The sequence below is a fragment of the Pseudophryne corroboree genome, chromosome 3, assembly GCF_028390025.1.
Source record: "Pseudophryne corroboree isolate aPseCor3 chromosome 3, aPseCor3.hap2, whole genome shotgun sequence".
Lineage (NCBI taxonomy): Eukaryota > Metazoa > Chordata > Amphibia > Anura > Myobatrachidae > Pseudophryne > Pseudophryne corroboree.
In genome coordinates this window covers 281764239-281782203 of record NC_086446.1, presented here as the reverse complement: position 1 = coordinate 281782203, position 17965 = coordinate 281764239, and the positions used below count along the sequence as shown (strand labels likewise).

Below are 17965 nucleotides of genomic sequence, written 5' to 3'. Positions count from 1 at the left end.
TATTCAAAAACAATTATTGCACACCATATGTGAAACCTGGACAGATAAATGAATATATCATAAATATTTCCTGAGTGGGAACAGGTATAAAATTCTCAAATTAAAATCCTTAAATATACTGAATAAGAGATATGTGGAACATACAGAACTATAAAAAAAATATATATAAAATTTTAGAACTATAAAATATAGAACTATAAAAAATATATATACTGTATAAAAATATAGAATATATACATAAAATATATATATATATATAAATATAGAATATATATATATAAAAGATATAGAATATATATATATATAAAAATATAGAACCATAAAAAATATAGAACTATAAAAAATATAGAACTATAAAAAATATATAAAAAATATAAACAACCAGGAGAAAGTAACAAAGGGGGTAAAAGATGTAAAATGAAATGCAATAAACCATGTTTAATTAAAGGAATGGAGCTATTTCAAAGTTGTCATTCAGTCCATAGGGTGACAAAGTTTTCAATTCATGTATCCAATACATCTCACTCTCGGTCCAATTTTAACAATCTCCAGTGTCTTGACAATGAGTCCTTTGGGATTAGAGTCATGTTGAAATGTCGTGGGACACTATGATTATCTGTTTTATTCTTAATGGCCCTAACGTGCATCTTTAGTTGACGTTTGGTTGTATTTCAATTTGCACGGGCATTCAATCATATATATGACCCACTGTGCGTTGCAAGTGGTACGATCTTTCGATGTATAAGTTTTAGAGCCATCGGAGTTCGTGAATTCTTTAGCTTTTGGATGAATGAATTGACAAATATTGCAATGTTGACATTTGTATAGTCCTTTCATGTCCCATAACTTAGTCCTTTCATGTTTGATGGAGGATAGCATGCTCGGTGCTAGGTGATCTTTAAGACTTTTTGCTTTTGTGAATACTACATTGGGTCTATCAGGTAGAATTGTACTTAAGACGGTGTCTGTTTGGAGTACTTGCCAATGCTTGTTAAAAATGTCTTGGATCTTTTTCTCCTGGCAATTGAATCTTGTGATAAAATTGAGTCCTTGTTCCTTTTTCCCTTTTTCGCTATATTCCAGAAGAGTGGCTCGATCTGTAATTAGTGTTTTATTGAATGCCTCTTTAATTAGATCTTTTGGATAACCCCTTTCTATACATCGTTCACCATAAAGGTTTAATTGTTGTACCACATCTTCCTCCTTGCTACAATTCCTCTTAATACGACAAAATTGTGAATAAGGTGTGATTGTTTTCCATTTAATAGCATGATTACTTTTGAAATGTGTATATGAATTAGTGTCCACTGTCTTCACATAGTTCTTTGCTATGATCTCAGTTTCTTTGTGCATTAAAACAAGGTCCAAGTATTCAATTTCTGTTGTACTCATCTTATGTGTAAAAGATAAATTATAATCATTAGTTCCAATATGTGTCATAAAACCAATAAAAGACTCTGATGTTCCATTCCAAATTAAAAGTATATCATCAATATATCTATTATATAAGATGATGTTACTCATATATGGATTATTATTGTACACATATGTCTGTTCCCAGCTCCCCATATGCAAATTCGCAAAACTCGGGGCAAAAACTATCCCCATTACTGTCCCACAGATCGGGAGATAAAAATCCTCTAAAAATGTAAAATAATAATGTTTTAATATAATATTTATAAATATACAATCAATTCTCTCTCTATATATATTTTTTATATGTATATATATATAGAGAGATCCAATGACTGGCACTCAGCACATAGATAGAAGGGGCCCCGGTGCCACCCAAGCAAATGTAGAGAAATATAATGCAGCAGCAGTTTATCGCTGCGGTGCGAACGGGTCCGGAATGCGCATGCGCGGCGACCACAATGCGCATGCGCGATGTTGCCTGGCGACAGGGGTCACCAGTTACGACGCGGAGAATGAAGAAATCGGTCACAAAAACGACTGCAGGAAGATTGACAGGAAGAAGGCCTACCTGGGCGGATCCAGACCGTTGGCTGCCGTTTTCGGGGAGTGGTAAGGAAAACACAGGCGTGTCCAGGAGAATGGAGAGTGGATGTCTGATGTCAAAGCCGGCTCCAGCATTGCAGAGATCGTCGCACAGGGCAAGTAGGTATAGGGCTACCCTTGTTCTGCTTGAAATTGTTTTAGCTTAGCAGGGCTGCACAAGCAATCGCAGCCCTGCTAAGCTAAATACACTCCCCCATAGGCGTGTAGTAGTTGATCGCAGCAGCAGCAAAAAGTTGCTGACTGCGATCAACTCTGAATGACCACCCATATACAGTAATAACAAATGCACATAATTATCAACATGTTATAACTTATTCATAAAGGATACACAAATAAAGAGCAAAGAACCAAAAGAGAGGAGGCAATGTAGTATAGCAGTGAATCCCACTGGTGAGCCATGCATAATCACCATCAGAGGCAGTGTCAGGTAAAAACAGACAAGAACAGGAAAAGTGGCAAGACACTTTAGGGACTTGAAGCACCCATTGGCCACATTGCGCTACAAAATGATAGACCAGGCACCCTGCCCCATTCGTGGAGGTGATCAAAACAAGATGTTATTGTGCATGGAGGCCAGACGGATCTTTACACTGAATACTATCCATCCTTGGGGTCTCAATGAATATCATTCCCTGTAATGTTTTTTTTTATATTTTCCTGTTCTAGTCTGTTTTTGCCTGACACTGCCTCTGATGGTGATTATGCATGGCTCACTAGTGGGATTCTCTGCTATACTACTTTGCCTCCTCTCTTTTGGTTCTTTGCTCTTTATTAATGTATCCTTTATGAATAAGTTATAACATGCTGATAATTATGTGCATTTGTTATTACTGTATATCAGGGGTGGGGAACCTTTTTTCTACCGAGGGCCATTTGGATATTTATAAAATCCTTCGGGGGCCATACAAGTCTGCCCCCGCGTGCGCCAAAAAATGTGGTCATCCACAACCGTGAGTTTATAGCCGGCCGGCTCAACTGTTGAATAGGACATCTCTGTGGGCATAAACTGCTTGTGGTATGCATAATTGCATGATGCTATACTAACATCTTGACACCCGGACCCCAGTGCTAAGGGGATTAGGGAATTTGCTCCCAGATCTGTGTGTTTCACTAATTGCCTGCTATCAGAGACTGCCTTTTAACAATCACTTCTGCTTTTAAAAAGACTAACAAATGCAAGCTCACACTGCTGTTTTGTCTTTGCATCAATTAATTCTTGGGACATTGCTGCTATTCCATAAAAAACCCCGGCTGTGTAGGGGTAGAACAACTGAAGGATAAATACATCTTTGCTGCTTATTGAAACAGTCCCATGGACAATTTATTATATATGTAACATTGCAGGGACGCCTGCTGTGTTATAGGAGTCACCTGTGAACAGATGCAAGAATTTGACTATTGTCTCTAGGTGGTTGAGAGTATAACATTGTGATATATGGGCTTATTGCATGATAGGAATACTGAATAGTAATTTTATTGCGCTAACCGGCCGGTAATTGGGGGAATTTTTTCCTTTTAATCTTTTTATGTTTTATTATGATATTGAATAAAATGTCTCATTTTTGGATGATATGCGCAGTTCCATTTTTTTCTTTCTTCAAATCTAGAGAACGTGTTAGTAAAATAGACCTAAAGACATATGTACAATCACATATATGTGTCCATATGTAAAAAAAAAAAAAAAATTTTTAAAGCAAAACCAAGAGTATGCACATATTTATACATTTAAATAACTAAATAATTAACTAAATAATTAACCAGATAATTAATTAAAGGGCGTGTGTCAGTCAGTTCGTCCAACTAGCAGCTTAGAACTAAGAGGTTAGAAAAAGAGGAAAAAAAGAAAAGAATATATTTCTTTTGCTTTTAACGTAAAAATAAATTTAATGGATTAGATTCGTTGAGTCCATTGGGCACTACTAATCCCAGTCTGTAAATCCACCTTGCTTCTAACTTCTTTAGGAGGAGTGATCGGTCTCCACCCCTTTTGGGAACTGGGACCAAATCTATGATGCGACACTTGAGGGAGGCCACTTGATGTCCAGCTGTTAAAAAGTGCTGAGCAACTGGCTTATCAGTACGTCCCGTCACCAGTGCCTGATGGATCGAACTGCGATGATTAGCCATCCTCTCCCTAAATGTGCATGTAGTCATCCCCACATATGGTAGGCCACATGGGCAGATCAACATATATATTACGTGATCAAGCCGACAATGTAGCCTAAACCTGATGTTGATCAACTTTCCACTACGGGGATGTGGGAACTTGTCCCCAACCAGCATGGAGCGACATGTAACACATCCCAAACATTTCACGCAGCCCTTCTTCTGAGGGTTTAGCCAACCACTTTCTCCATTACCAGCCTGCTTAGCTGGATGCATCAGGAGCTGTTTTAAATTTCGGCCACGTCTGTAGGCCATCATTGATGGATGTTCAAACAGACCCTTTAATTTAGGGTCAGAATTCAAGATTGGCCAATGTCGTCTCAATGAGGGTCCAATGCTGGTTGATTTACCATCGAATTGTGTAATGTATATCGGCCCTCATTCCGAGTTGTTCGCTCGGTATTTTTCATCGCATCGCAGTGAAAATCCGCTTAGTACGCATGCGCAATGTTCGCACTGCGACTGCGCCAAGTAACTTTACTATGAAGAAAGTAATTTTACTCACGGCTTTTTCTTCGCTCCGGCGATCGTAATGTGATTGACAGGAAATGGGTGTTACTGGGCGGAAACACGGCGTTTCAGGGGCGTGTGGCTGAAAACGCTACCGTTTCCGGAAAAAACGCAGGAGTGGCCGGGGAAACGGTGGGAGTGCCTGGGCGAACGCTGGGTGTGTTTGTGACGTCAACCAGGAACGACAAGCACTGAAATGATCGCACAGGCAGAGTAAGTCTGGAGCTACTCAGAAACTGCTAAGTAGTTAGTAATCGCAATATTGCGAATACATCGGTCGCAATTTTAAGAAGCTAAGATTCACTCCCAGTAGGCGGCGGCTTAGCGTGTGTAACTCTGCTAAATTCGCAATGCGACCGATCAACTCGGAATGAGGGCCATCATCCGTGCCTCCTTACGTTGTTTTGGTACTAGACATTTTAAACGTGCCTTCTCCAAACATTTATTGATTGTACTTTTTTTATAACCCCTCTCCAGAAAACGAGTCTTCATCTCCAAAATCTGTGTCTCCGCAGTTGTTGGATCTGTATTGTTCCTAAGTACTCGCATGAACTGCGAGATAGGTAGACTTGACCTTAGTGCGGGTGGATGGTTACTCGTAGCATGCAAGATCGTGTTACGGTCGGTCTCTTTTCTAGACAGAGTGGTACCCAACTTAGTACCTTTACGGAATATAGTCAAGTCCAGAAAGTTAATGGAATTTTCACTTACATGTCCAGTAAAACGTACTGTAGAGTCTAAGGAATTTAATTGTTCTACATTTCGTTGAACTCAGACTCAGTGCCACCACACAGCATGAAAATATCGTCTATGAAACGTTTATAGTAGATAATTTTACTACCATATATGGGTAAGATGTGGGTTGTTTCATACTGATGCATGAAAATACCTGCATATATGGGGGCTACATTGGAACCCATAGCTGTTCCCGAACACTGTATGTAGTAGTCACTCTGATACATAAAATGGTTATTAGTCAAGATCAACTCAAGGAACTCTAAGAGTCCTTCAATGGGAACAGATATCGTACCTACTGAGATGAGCAGTTTTTTTACTGCCTCAATGCCTAAATCATGTGGAATTATAGTGTACAAAGATGACACATCAAGTGTCACAAACAACACTCCCTCATCAACATCACCCAGCTCAGCAATCTTGTTTAAAAAGTCACCTGTATCTTTTAAATAACTTGAAATGGATGGAATCAGTTCCTGCAGAAAATTGTCCACAAACATCGCTAAAGGCTGTAAAAGAGACCCCCTGGCTGATATTATCGGCCTGCCCGGGGGGTTAACTAAGGTCTTGTGGACCTTGGGAAGGGTGTAGAGCATCGGGCAAACAGGACAGTCCACCTTCAGGAAGAGAGAAATTTGCTCAGTCAACTAACCCTGGCTGACCGATCTATCAACCAGAGAGTCAACCCTCTTTTTGATAAGTGGCATCGGATTGTTGTCACACTTTGTATAGGTACCAGAGTCGGATAATTGGCGCCTAACCTCTGCATCGTAATCCGAGAAGTTTTGAATCACTACGGCACCGCCCTTATCGGCGGGCCTGATTACAATCTTTTCATTATTCCGTAGGGACTTTAAAGCTCTGCGTTGTTCAGGCATCAAATTACCAAACTTCCTCTCAGAGATGTTTCTAAAATCACTTTCAGTCATTCTTAGAAAGGTACGTATACTTGGGCTAGAGGAAGGTGGATCAAACACAAAAGATAAACCAAGTGACAAAAGGAAGACCTCGCTCGCAGTGAGAACATGGTCGGATAAATTAAATACACTGTTTAATCCTTCTTCCTTCGCCCGCTTCTCTTTAAAGCCACTCCTCCTAGGGTGGGGTCTTCTATTTCTCCTCGTTTTTTTACTTTTGCTCCCTGTGTACCTCTCCCTAAAAAACCACTTGGTGGTCTCGTACCCAAGGAGTCAGAGTCTGAGACCGAGTGTGATGTGGATGAGTCTGTACTCAACTGAGCTCTATTTCGAAACGGTCTGTTCTGTCTAAACCGCCTAGAGTTACCTGTGCCACCAGTTAACCATCTAAAAACCTGATGGGTAGCATAATCATGATTCACAGCCTGTAACTTTTTCCTTTTGAACGTCACCAAATCATCTTTAAATGCTTCAGCCTGAGACTGAATTTTCTCACACCATGGCCAGTATTTACTAAAAATCCGAGTTTGGTCGATTTGTGTTTTTTTTTCTAAGTCCCAATCCGGGAATTCACTAAGCACCAATCTCGGCAGTGTCTGGTCTATTCGTAATGGTTTGAATGACAACGTTCCGAAATACGAATTAATAGACCATCGGTCAAACGCGGCTGTTATTTCATAATATACGGAAATTCACTATTCATTCGTATTTTGGTGTTAGTCTCTGGGTGCTCAAATGCGGTCGTATTTTTTTGCGATTCGTTAAAAAAAGCAGCAAAAAAATAGACTTGCTTTTTTCAGTCGTGTTTACATGTGTTGCAAATAAAAAATCACTCACACCTGAATTAGGATGCCTATAAAAGGATGTTAGGCCCATTTCAATACACCTACACTCAGAAATGGCAGCAGGACTGTGGGCCAATGATCTTTTGTGTGCTGTGGGATTCCTCAGACTCAGACATCAGCCTGTAAGTACCCAGGGCCAAGAAACTGAACATGGTCAGCAGGTTGTACAGGTTCCGCGGAGGCTGCGCAGGCCTCGTTTTTTTAGGGGGCGTTTAAACTTGAACGCATTGTCCGATGAAAAGGTCATACAGATGTTCCGTCTAAATTGTAACAACATTTTCCGTCTGTATGACCTTGTCAAACTGGGCCCAGACCCTGAGACAGCACGCTCTCGCCCTGTCTCAGGCCTGCACAAACTCCTGGCTGTGTTGCACTTTATGGCTACTGGCAGCTTTCAGGCTGTGTCTGGGGATGTCATAGGAATCTCACAGCCCTCCTTTTCAAGAATCTTAACACAGGTGATGTATACCTAACGACCTCTTCTGTTTTGTGTTTGTTTTAATTTCTCGGTGGCCAGTTCTGTCCTAAAATCTCATGTTTATTGTTCTTTAAAATGTTCACACAGGTGTTGGCTGTTTTGCAGCCCCACATCGAGGCCTCAATCTGCTTCCCTACCCAGGAGTCTCAGTGGCATGCCATCAGGGTAGATTTCTATGAGCTGGCTGGCATGCCCAATGTGCTTGGAGCCATAGATTGCACACACATTCAGCTGAGACCACCTAGGGGCAGGCAGCACATATATACAAACCGCCATTTCGAACACTCCACAAATGTGCAGGTGGTTTGTGATGCAAATCTCAAAATAATGAGTGTTGTTGCTGGTTACCCTGGGGGCTGCCATGACTCCTTCATCCTCAGTCAGTCATCCCTCTTTGATAAGTTTGAGGATGGACAAATGCCAGATGGATGGCTGCTGGGTATGTAATTTGATATGTGTAGGCCTGCGTATACTTTGTTCAAATACAGGTGCAGATGTATTAACCTGTAGAAGGCATAAGGAAGTGAGAAACCAGTGATCTGTGCAAGGTAATAAAGGCACCAGCCAATCTGCTCCAATATGTAAATGAACATTTAGGAACAGATTGTCTGCTGCCTTTATTACCTTGCACATATCACTGTTTTTTCACTTCCTTATGCCTTCTACAGGTTAATACATCTGCCCCACAGTGTTTTACTTATGTGTTGCTGTATCTTAACATGAATCACGTTACTATATCTGTCTTTTAGGTGATGGAGGATATTGCTGTTTCTCTTGGCTTCTAACTCCATTGTCCCGACCTGATACCCCTGCTGAACACAATTACAATAATGCACATAAGTCCACACGGAATGTGATAGAAAGATGTTTTGGTGTGCTGAAATCTAGGTTTCGGTGTCTGGATAAGTCTGGTGGCCTTTTGTTGTATAGTCCCTCCAAGGTGACTCAAATTGTGTTCTGCTGCTGCTTTCTTCATAACATGTGTTTGCAACAACATCTGCCACATGTTGAGGAGGAAGAGGAGGAGGAGGAGGAAGAAAGCAGCCAGCAAGCAGAGGAATTAGAGACATCTGGTGATACTTGGAGTACTGATGTAGGGAGGCAGGTTAGGCAACAGATCATCAATCGCTATTTCTAAGGTAAGCTTAGTTTGCTTATTTCATTTGTTGTGTAATCATAAATAGATGTTTTGCCTTTTTCCCAAAAACCATTACTCAGAATGTGTCTGTCTCCTTCACACATACAAACATACCCTCGTTATATGAAAAACAAATGTTGCATGTGTATTGTGTGTATTTTTAATCTCAAAACAACAGATTATGAGTGGCATGCATTAAATCTGGATAAGTGTTCGAAAACTTGCAGTGCTAATTTCTTACAAGTCCACATCATCCATGTAGTATTTCACTTTATCATTGTGTGTAACGTCCTAATGCACAGGTTCACAAACTCGGCCCTCAGGACCACACACAGTGCATGTTTTTCTCGTAACCCAGTAGAAGCACAGGTGTATGAATTACTCACAGACATGTTAAAAGGTTCACAGGTGGAGCTAATTATGTCACTTGTGATTCTGTGAGTAGACCTGCAAAACATGCACTGTGTGGGTTCCTGAGGGCCGAGTTTGAGAACCTGTGTTCCCAAAAAACACTCCTCAACATATAATATGTTAGCCTTGAGGAATACATGTGTCCCTATGTGTGATGCACCATCATATTTAAGACTCACAAACTTACTGTAATCTGGAACAATTTAATTCCTAATGTTTGATGCTGTAAACTTGATGATGTGTAAGTAAATTCACAGTTTGCCACACATATACATTATTATACACAGTTTTTATTTTTGTTGTAAAAGTACATATTTGTTTGTTTCAGCATCATGTGTAAAAACATGCTTAATAATTTAAAACACACACAAACATGTCCCAACAATACTGACATTCATTTGGACAATGTTTTTCCTACAAAACAAAGGAAACATATTACAAGCTTTTTACGCAACTCAATTGTGTTCTTCTTGTAATGTTGTATAGATAAGATAGCTAAGATATGTATCACTAACATTGTAATTTGGATTGTCTGCAGGCAAAGAGAATGATTGGAATCTAGAAAGAGTAATGATTAGAAAAAAATCAAGTGGTCAGTTTACTTCCTGCTAACATGTATGTGTGGCTCCATCAACATTTCCCTCCTCCAATACCCCAAAAAAATGTTAATGAATAAATGTGCGTACTAATTTTTTTTTAATTTTGGGCCACTTATAATTAATGATGTTGAAAAAAGGGTCAAGGAGCTAAGTGTTATATTTTGAAAAGCATCAAAAACACTTGCTAACTATTTTGAGTTACTTATCACAAATGTATAACTTGTTTTTTTTCATGTTTTTTTGGTGGCTGCTTGTCCTGCCCTTTGCCTTTAGCACTGTCATGTTGGCGTGCTCTGGTGGACTGTCTTGGTGGTGATGAGACTGGCGTGATATTTGGAGTAGTCATACCAGAACTGCTGCTTGTTTGCTGTTGGTGCATGCATCTGAGTGTTTCATTCAGGTTAGTGAGGGTGGCATTGAGTTCACGTGTAGCAGCATTTTGATTGTCTACTATTCGGAATAAACTTTCATTAATCTTTTGACTGTTTTGAAAAATGCTCATATAACTTTGCTGTTGTCTGTGCTGTTCTTCCATTAGTCTGTGCTGTTCTTCCATTAGTCTGTGCTGTTCTTCCATTATGCGCTGTAAGTTGCCCATGACCTGTGTAATGTCTGTACGCATGACTTCCATGGTATTGCCTATTCTGGTTGTTTGCTCATTTTGTCGACTCAGATTTCTTGAGATTCTTCTTAGGTGAGATGGTAGGCTTGCAAACATTTGTGTCTGCTTACGCAGGCAATCTTCATTAGTGGCCTGCTGTCTAGCCCAAATAGTCCAAAACACCTGATCAGGGCCTTGTGTTCCTGGTGTTGTTGGGCTGTGTTGTGGTGGTGGTGTGCTTTGCTGTGGTGGTGTACTCACAGGTGCTGGGGGGCTCATTCCTTGCATTAATGGCTGCATTTCTAAGATGTTTGTCTCCTCCATGTCACTGTGTTGGTGTTGTTGCGGAGGGATGCTGTTCCCAGGACTCGAAGCTGAAATGTTAAACAAATCTCCGTCAGCTATCCATATGTTTGTGAAATGTTAAAAAATCACTACACATGGAACACATGTCATTCACTGTTGCTTTCAACTATTCTGGCTAGCAACATCATCACTCATAGCTTAAATACATACATATGCCTGTTTGTGGCAAATGTGTCTGGTTACTTAATTGTGAAAGCAAACACTTTAGTTTTATTGTAGCTCACACATACTCCACCATAAAAAAACACATTGGAATACATAATGTGGTACCTTATAGCTTTGTTCAAACAAACATAGTAATGTTTTTATATGTATTTTGCAATGTTACCTCAAGCACACATGAGATTTTTGGAAAAACAAACTTACTTTTTACAAACAAACCAACATGCTTTTTTGTTGCAGCATCTTATACCCAATGTCATACTGTATGGCTCAAGTGGACATACATATCTTTACTGGATGTGGACAAGGCCATTTAGTTTGGATTCCATTTCAGATTTTACTTACTGCGGAAAGTATTTTAGTTTTGGATGTGTTTTGATTTAATGCGGTTATGACTGATTTTGATTATGTTCTGACATTTTACACATTTTTTACAGTTTGATACTCACAATCAAGATGAGGGGAGTGTGGATGACGTCTTGGAGGTGTGTCCAAAATTTGGAGTGGGGGTACAGAACATACGGACGATAATCTTCGTGGCGGGGTAGCCTGCTGTGTTTGTGCCGGGACATACGACCTTGCTTTTCGGCCACAGGTTTTTTGTGGTGATGTCTTACAGAAGTGCCACTTCTGCTGCTCCATACTTCTTTTGATGGACCTTTTAATGAAAGTGCAATTTTGTTATGGCCATTCCTTTACAAGCATACCCTATACTACAATGGACACTTTACCTGCTTCCGCAGCGTCATCATCATCAGATGTGATAGGAGTTACTGGCCGACGAGTAGTACTGCTTTTTTCAGAAACTGTATAAAATGAAATATATTCATAAATCATGCTATTGTGTATACATCCACCCATTATGCTTATAAACATTTTAACATTTAGAAATGCTTGGTTTTTAATTCAAACAAACATAAGGACCAGAAATAAAAAAATGAAAAAAAATGACCAAAACACATATGCACTATGGCAACATCAACACAGGAAAACATGTACAGGACACTGACATAGGCCACAAGTTCAAGGAAAGGTTTTTTAATAAAATAAAAACACACAACTTCATTTTGTATTGGAAGGAAAAATATTACAGATGCAATATCTAATTTGCTCTGTGATGTGGCACTCCAAAGACACATTACCACTATATGAGCAAAAAGAAAATGCAGCAATTTAAAAAAAACAAAAACACTGCAGTATGGTGTCACGGTACAAATACAAGCAAAAAAAAAAAGATTTTAAAATTAAATACATAACATTCTCTAAAGATGACATTACACATGTAAGTGGTTTACAAACCACTTTCCAGTACTCCAGCCTCTAACATGACAACGACTTTTAAAAAAAAACCATGGATAACTTATATATAAAACATAGTCATAATTTTTGACTAAGAAAACGCCCAAAAGGAAAAAATTATTGCAGGACAATTCAGAGACACACCAAGTCCAAACTACACATGCAAAATATCTGTCTGAAAAACACATGACATACAATAAAGTAAGATGTAACATTGGCTTTTATATAAAACATTACCCAAAACAATGTATTTGCTGACACACTTGAAGATAGGAGTAATATGCAACGTCACATGACACACATTACAAAAAAAAAAAATGCAAATACACATGCTCACCATTCTTCCTGGGCCTATCTGAATCCCGGACATGGGTTGCAGAGACAACTTCTGGAGGTATTACACTCCGCATGGGCTCCTCATACTCCAGATAATTTGCAATATAGGGCTGCCCACCACCGGTTTTCCGAGCCGACTTTACCTCCTTGGCCATTTTGGACTTGACACGTCGCTTTATGTCATAGTACCGTTTGCGGCACGTGTCCTCCGTCCGCTTGACCACCCCCTCACTATTGACAGCAGCAATTACTTTTGCCCACAACACCGTCTTCCTCCGTGTTGGCACCTTGGCGGACTCAGGGCCAAATAGCTGCCTCTGATACTTCATCAGCTCACCGACCAATGCCACATTTTCAGCAAAACTAAACTTAACATTCCGCCCAGTCTTAGTAGTGGTGCGTGGCTGCGGAGCACTCTGACTGTCACTATCACTTGAGGCTGCTGCAGCAACCTCACCCACCTCCTCCACCTCACTAACCTCACTAACACTCACCTCCACCTGACCAACCTCCTCCCCCTCACTCACACCCTCCACCTCTGAGTCACACATAATTGTGTGTCTAAACAGTTAACACAGGAAAAAAAAACTACACAACTCACACACACACACACACACACACACACACACACACACAAACACTGACAAGGGACTATAAAGAAAAATAACTTGGACTAAAAATGAGACAAAACCACAAAATACAAGACAACAAGAATGACAAGACGACTTTCAAACACAATACCACACTCAGAAATCGCTACCACCACTCCTCTTCAAACCACAAATTCACCTACCTCCACAGCACAACCTCCCTCCTCCTCACCACTAACTAAACCAACGAGGTGCGGACGGTTTGGGGCGTATTTATATGGTTGCGCACAGACACTCCTACCATCTGAAACACAACCAATCACGAACGGGATTGAAAATCGAAACTGAAAGTGAAAATGCGGCCGCGGGAAAAAAAAACCCTGCCGCGTTTAACTTAGGGAAAAAAACAGCAAATACAACAAAAACACGTACGCAAACGACAATGACGGCCGTAAATGTGCCAAAAAAAAACGACTGCCATCGACACGAAAACCATAAAGTCGACTGCTTCGTAACTTTGCGTATATGGATTCAAAAAGTTGCATGAAAATGCACCCGATACAAAACGAGTTTAAACACTACACAAACCGACTCAAACACGAATATTAGTAAATATTGCCCCATGTGTCTGTCTTATCAGATTTCAATGTCTGTTGATGGGTTTTTCCAAACTTAGCAATTTCTTCCCGAATTTTAACCAACTCCAATCTAACTTCCTCTATGATTAACAAAATAAGATCGAGTGAGCATTTGTTCAATACTCCACACCATTTGGTACAAAATACCGCATTAGTTCTACCTATGGTGGGAGTATTGCTCACGCAAAAGCCACGTGGTATTTTTTTGGAGCGGTGGTATTCGGAAAGGAATTGGCCATGGAGCGTGAGTTCAACTTCCCTACGTTTCAGACGTGTAATTCTATGAAACAAATCAACAGATTTCTCAGCTGGTAAAGAGGTGAATTCAAAATGCTCAAAATAAACCTTTTCTGCATCATCATCCGTTAGTGATACTAATTGATTCTCAGCTGCAAAGAGGAGACCTTCATCAAACGCAGGAGTGCCCGATTGGGTCATTCTATATTTACACAGTATAATAAAACAGCAGAGAAATCTTTAAACCAGAGTAAATAGATAAGGGTATGTGACCTATTGTCACCATAGGCCCTATCAGCATACTGTTAACAAAACATATACATACAGATCAGAACTTATTCCACTGTGGGGCAGCACTGAGTCATATGACCGACACACACCCTTATACGAAAAAAAACTTTTTTTGAAAAAAAGGGGTTAACTGTATCTTTTTAGTATTAGCATATAGAAATATAGGTGAAACTCATACTGTGTGGAATAATGTGAATTTCAGCTCATACCATGTGGTGTAATGTGAATTTTGGCTCATACTGTGTGGCATAATGTTCATTTTGGCTCATACCTGTGACGTAATGTGAATTTTGGATCATACTGTGTGGTATAATGTGAATTTCAGCTCATACCATGTGGTGTAATGTGAATTTCAGTTCATACCGTGTGACATAATGTGAATTTTGGCTCATACTGTGTGACGTAATGTGAATTTTGGCTTATACCGTGTGACGTAATTTGAATTTTGGCTCATACTGTGTGACGTAATGTGAATTTTGGCTCATACAGTGTGACATAATGTGAATTTTGGCTCATACAGTGTGACGTAATGTGAATTTTGGCTTATACCATGTTGCATATTGTAAACTTCAGCTCATACTGTGTGACGTATTGTGAATTTTGGCTCATACTGTGTGGAGTAATGTGAATTTTGGCTCATACCGTGTGGCTTAATGTGAATTTCAGCTCATACTGTATGAGATAATGTGAATAAGGGGCACTACTGTCAGTAGCTGGACAGCATTGGGATATGTGTGACAAGTGCTGGTGTCCTGCGGAGGGGTGGCCTGATGCCGTAGAAAGAGGCAGATGTGGCTATGATGGCATATGTGTAGATTTTAATTTACTTGTGTTATATTAAAACTCAAATGTTTGGCCCCCTAAATCTCCTATACTATTCAGAGTGTCCAACTCAAAATCAGGTTGTAGGTGCTGGGGGTACAAGGGAGGGGTGGGGTGTGTGTGTGCGTGTGTGTGTGTGTGTGTGTGTGGGGGGGGGGGGGGGGGGGGATGCATATGCACCTAGGCTCACCACTCTCTATTTCCGCCATTGGGTCAGGGATAGGTTGGGGAAGTGTAAGCAGTGATAGGGTGCAGCGGCAGCTAGGGCTCGGAGTTATGCCGTAGCAGACCGTTAGTATCCATTATGTTTAATTTTATTTCTCTGGGATATATTGTATCTACTTTAATTTTAGTAACTAGGGAGAAATTAGATTAAGCCATGTTATTTTACTGAAAAAATGTAAAATAGTGCTAGACACACCCAAAAGGCGGCGCTAGACATGCCCCTCCTGCTGTGCACCCCCTAATAAAATTAGCTGCGCACGCCTATGACCCCAAGATTATATGGCCACATCCTTTTATGCAGAGGCCCCATATTTCAAAATAGGACATGGCCACACACCCCAGTTCCGTGAACCAAATGTCCTAATGACAGCCATGCTTAGCACCACCCAACTCCCTTTGTGGACATCACTTTGCATAGTAAGGCAAATACTTAATATTTGCATTAGTACATAGACTTTAGTGTTTTCCCTGGCCTCAGTTGCCTGTATGGTAGATATAGAGCTATAGCGTAATCCATTTGAGATATGCACACATATAATGACATTTTGGAACCACTAACCTTCACTGTCCATCTCCGCTGCTCCCATGACCATTGCTGGGATCCCAATAAAGGACGCAAGTATCCAGATACAGATATTAATGACTTTCGCCTTGTGTGGAGTGCGGATGTCGAGCGCCTTCACTGGGTGGCAGATGGCGATGTACCGGTCCACACTCATCATGGTCAGTGTGAAGGTACTAGTGAACATGTTGTAGTAATCAATAGAAATTGCAATTTTACAAAGGGCGTTTCCAAATGGCCAATTCCCCATTATAATATCCGTGCCCTGGAATGGAAGGGTTATCAGCACCAAAGCATCCGCCATGGCCAGGTTAAAGATATAGATATTGGTGGCTGTTTTCATCTTGGTGTACCTGGAATAGAGCATAAGAAAAGTTAAAAGGTGCAAGACACACATTATTGTAAGCATACTTGTATGTGTAATAACAGGACAGGCTAGCCAAAAAGAAGGAAATCTGTGGCTTTCATGGTGAAGGGGAACTCACTCTGGCTAGCAGGGTATACTGGTACTGGTCGTTCAACAATGACAGCAGATCACAGGTTACCTTACACCGAGCAGCACAGGGCTAGTCTGGCCCGCGTGTCAGTGCGCCCCCCCCCCCCTCAGAAATGCAAAAGCATCGCACAGCGGCGATGCTTTTGCATTTCAGGAGTAACTCCCGGCAAGCGCAGCTCCTGTGGCTGGCCGGGAGAACCTCCTCGCTGCCCCGGTCACAGCGGCTGCGTGTGACGTCACGCAGCCGCCGTGGCCCTCCCACCTAGCGGTCCTGCCACGCCTGCGTTGGCCAGACTGCGCCCCCCTAAACGGTGGCTTAACGCCACCATCCAGCCCCCTTCCCACCCTCCGACCAACTCTGCCTGTCAATCAGGCAGAGGCGATCGCTACAATACAACGGCCTTCGGCAGCCCAACATGCGCCAACGCACTGCGGCGCCAGCGCATGCGCAGATCTGACCCAATTGCTGTGCTGCGATAAACTGCAGCGAACGATCGGGTCAGAATGACCCCTATAGCCCAGTGATCAGATCTGAATTACCCCCTTGGTCTGTAAAAGAATTGTAAAATGAAAATGATAAAGCTGTCTTTCTTGTATCTTACAAATTTTTTTTTAAATGATTAATTACAATAAACTACATGCTACTGGTTAGATTATACGTCCACATTAGCTCTACATTTACCTTTGTAAATAAGCAACGAAAGGTGATGCTTGTCCATAAATCTTGCTAAATTATGTACCCCACAGAGATCCATCCTGGGGCCAATTTTATTTCTGTTACACTATAGCCACAATATAGACTTGGACATTCATGAGGCAATAAATCAACTACTGTATTTGCAGATGACACAGTGATCTACCTAAGACACACTGCTCAAGAGTATAAGGGTGATTGTTACTCGTACGTTAAGTGGCTGTAGCCATTGGAGCCTGTGCTACTATTATTTGCTAAAGAGAGTATCCGTTCTGCTAATCCAGGTGTTTGTATGTGTGCAAACGAAAAGCCATGCTGCCCATTGATTTTACGTTGGCCACCACAACTGTCATCATTAGTATTTACAGTTACTGTACATCAGGCCCATGCTACTGTAGGTGCAAGAGATCCATCAGAAGCAGGCTTCCATTCTCCATATACATCACTCACAACCACATACAGCTTTCGATGTACGTCTATAACACTGCCACAAGTCAGGGTGGTTACGTGCAATTGTCACTGCACAGTTCATACTCCAATATGCCCTATTTCATGGAAATACAGATCCCACCAAATTCCATCTGACTCAGAATAGGACATAAACAAAAATTATTAAATTCACTTCTGAGCAAGCACTGTTTCCAAGGATCAGAGCTCCTTTTGGATAACAACCAACACTATGTGTGCAGCAACTTGCATGCTGAGATTAACATACTGTACTTCAATACCAAACTTTAGTAAAAAAAAAAACTAATTCTACTTAATGACAAAAGCTATTTAAAGGCTGCAATATCCCCGCTACCCTCCTAAGAAAATACAAAGACTTTA

General features: G+C 40.8%; 1 protein-coding gene across 1 annotated transcript in view; it reads right to left on the bottom strand.

Moving 5' to 3' along the window:
- Positions 1 to 17965, bottom strand: part of OPRL1 (opioid related nociceptin receptor 1) — a 239958-nt gene that overhangs the window by 58751 nt on the left and 163242 nt on the right. Inside the window, exon 3 of the mRNA XM_063959213.1 lies at positions 15945 to 16300. Within this exon, the coding sequence (XP_063815283.1) occupies positions 15945 to 16300 (356 nt within the window). The remainder of the gene's footprint in view (positions 1 to 15944; positions 16301 to 17965) is intronic.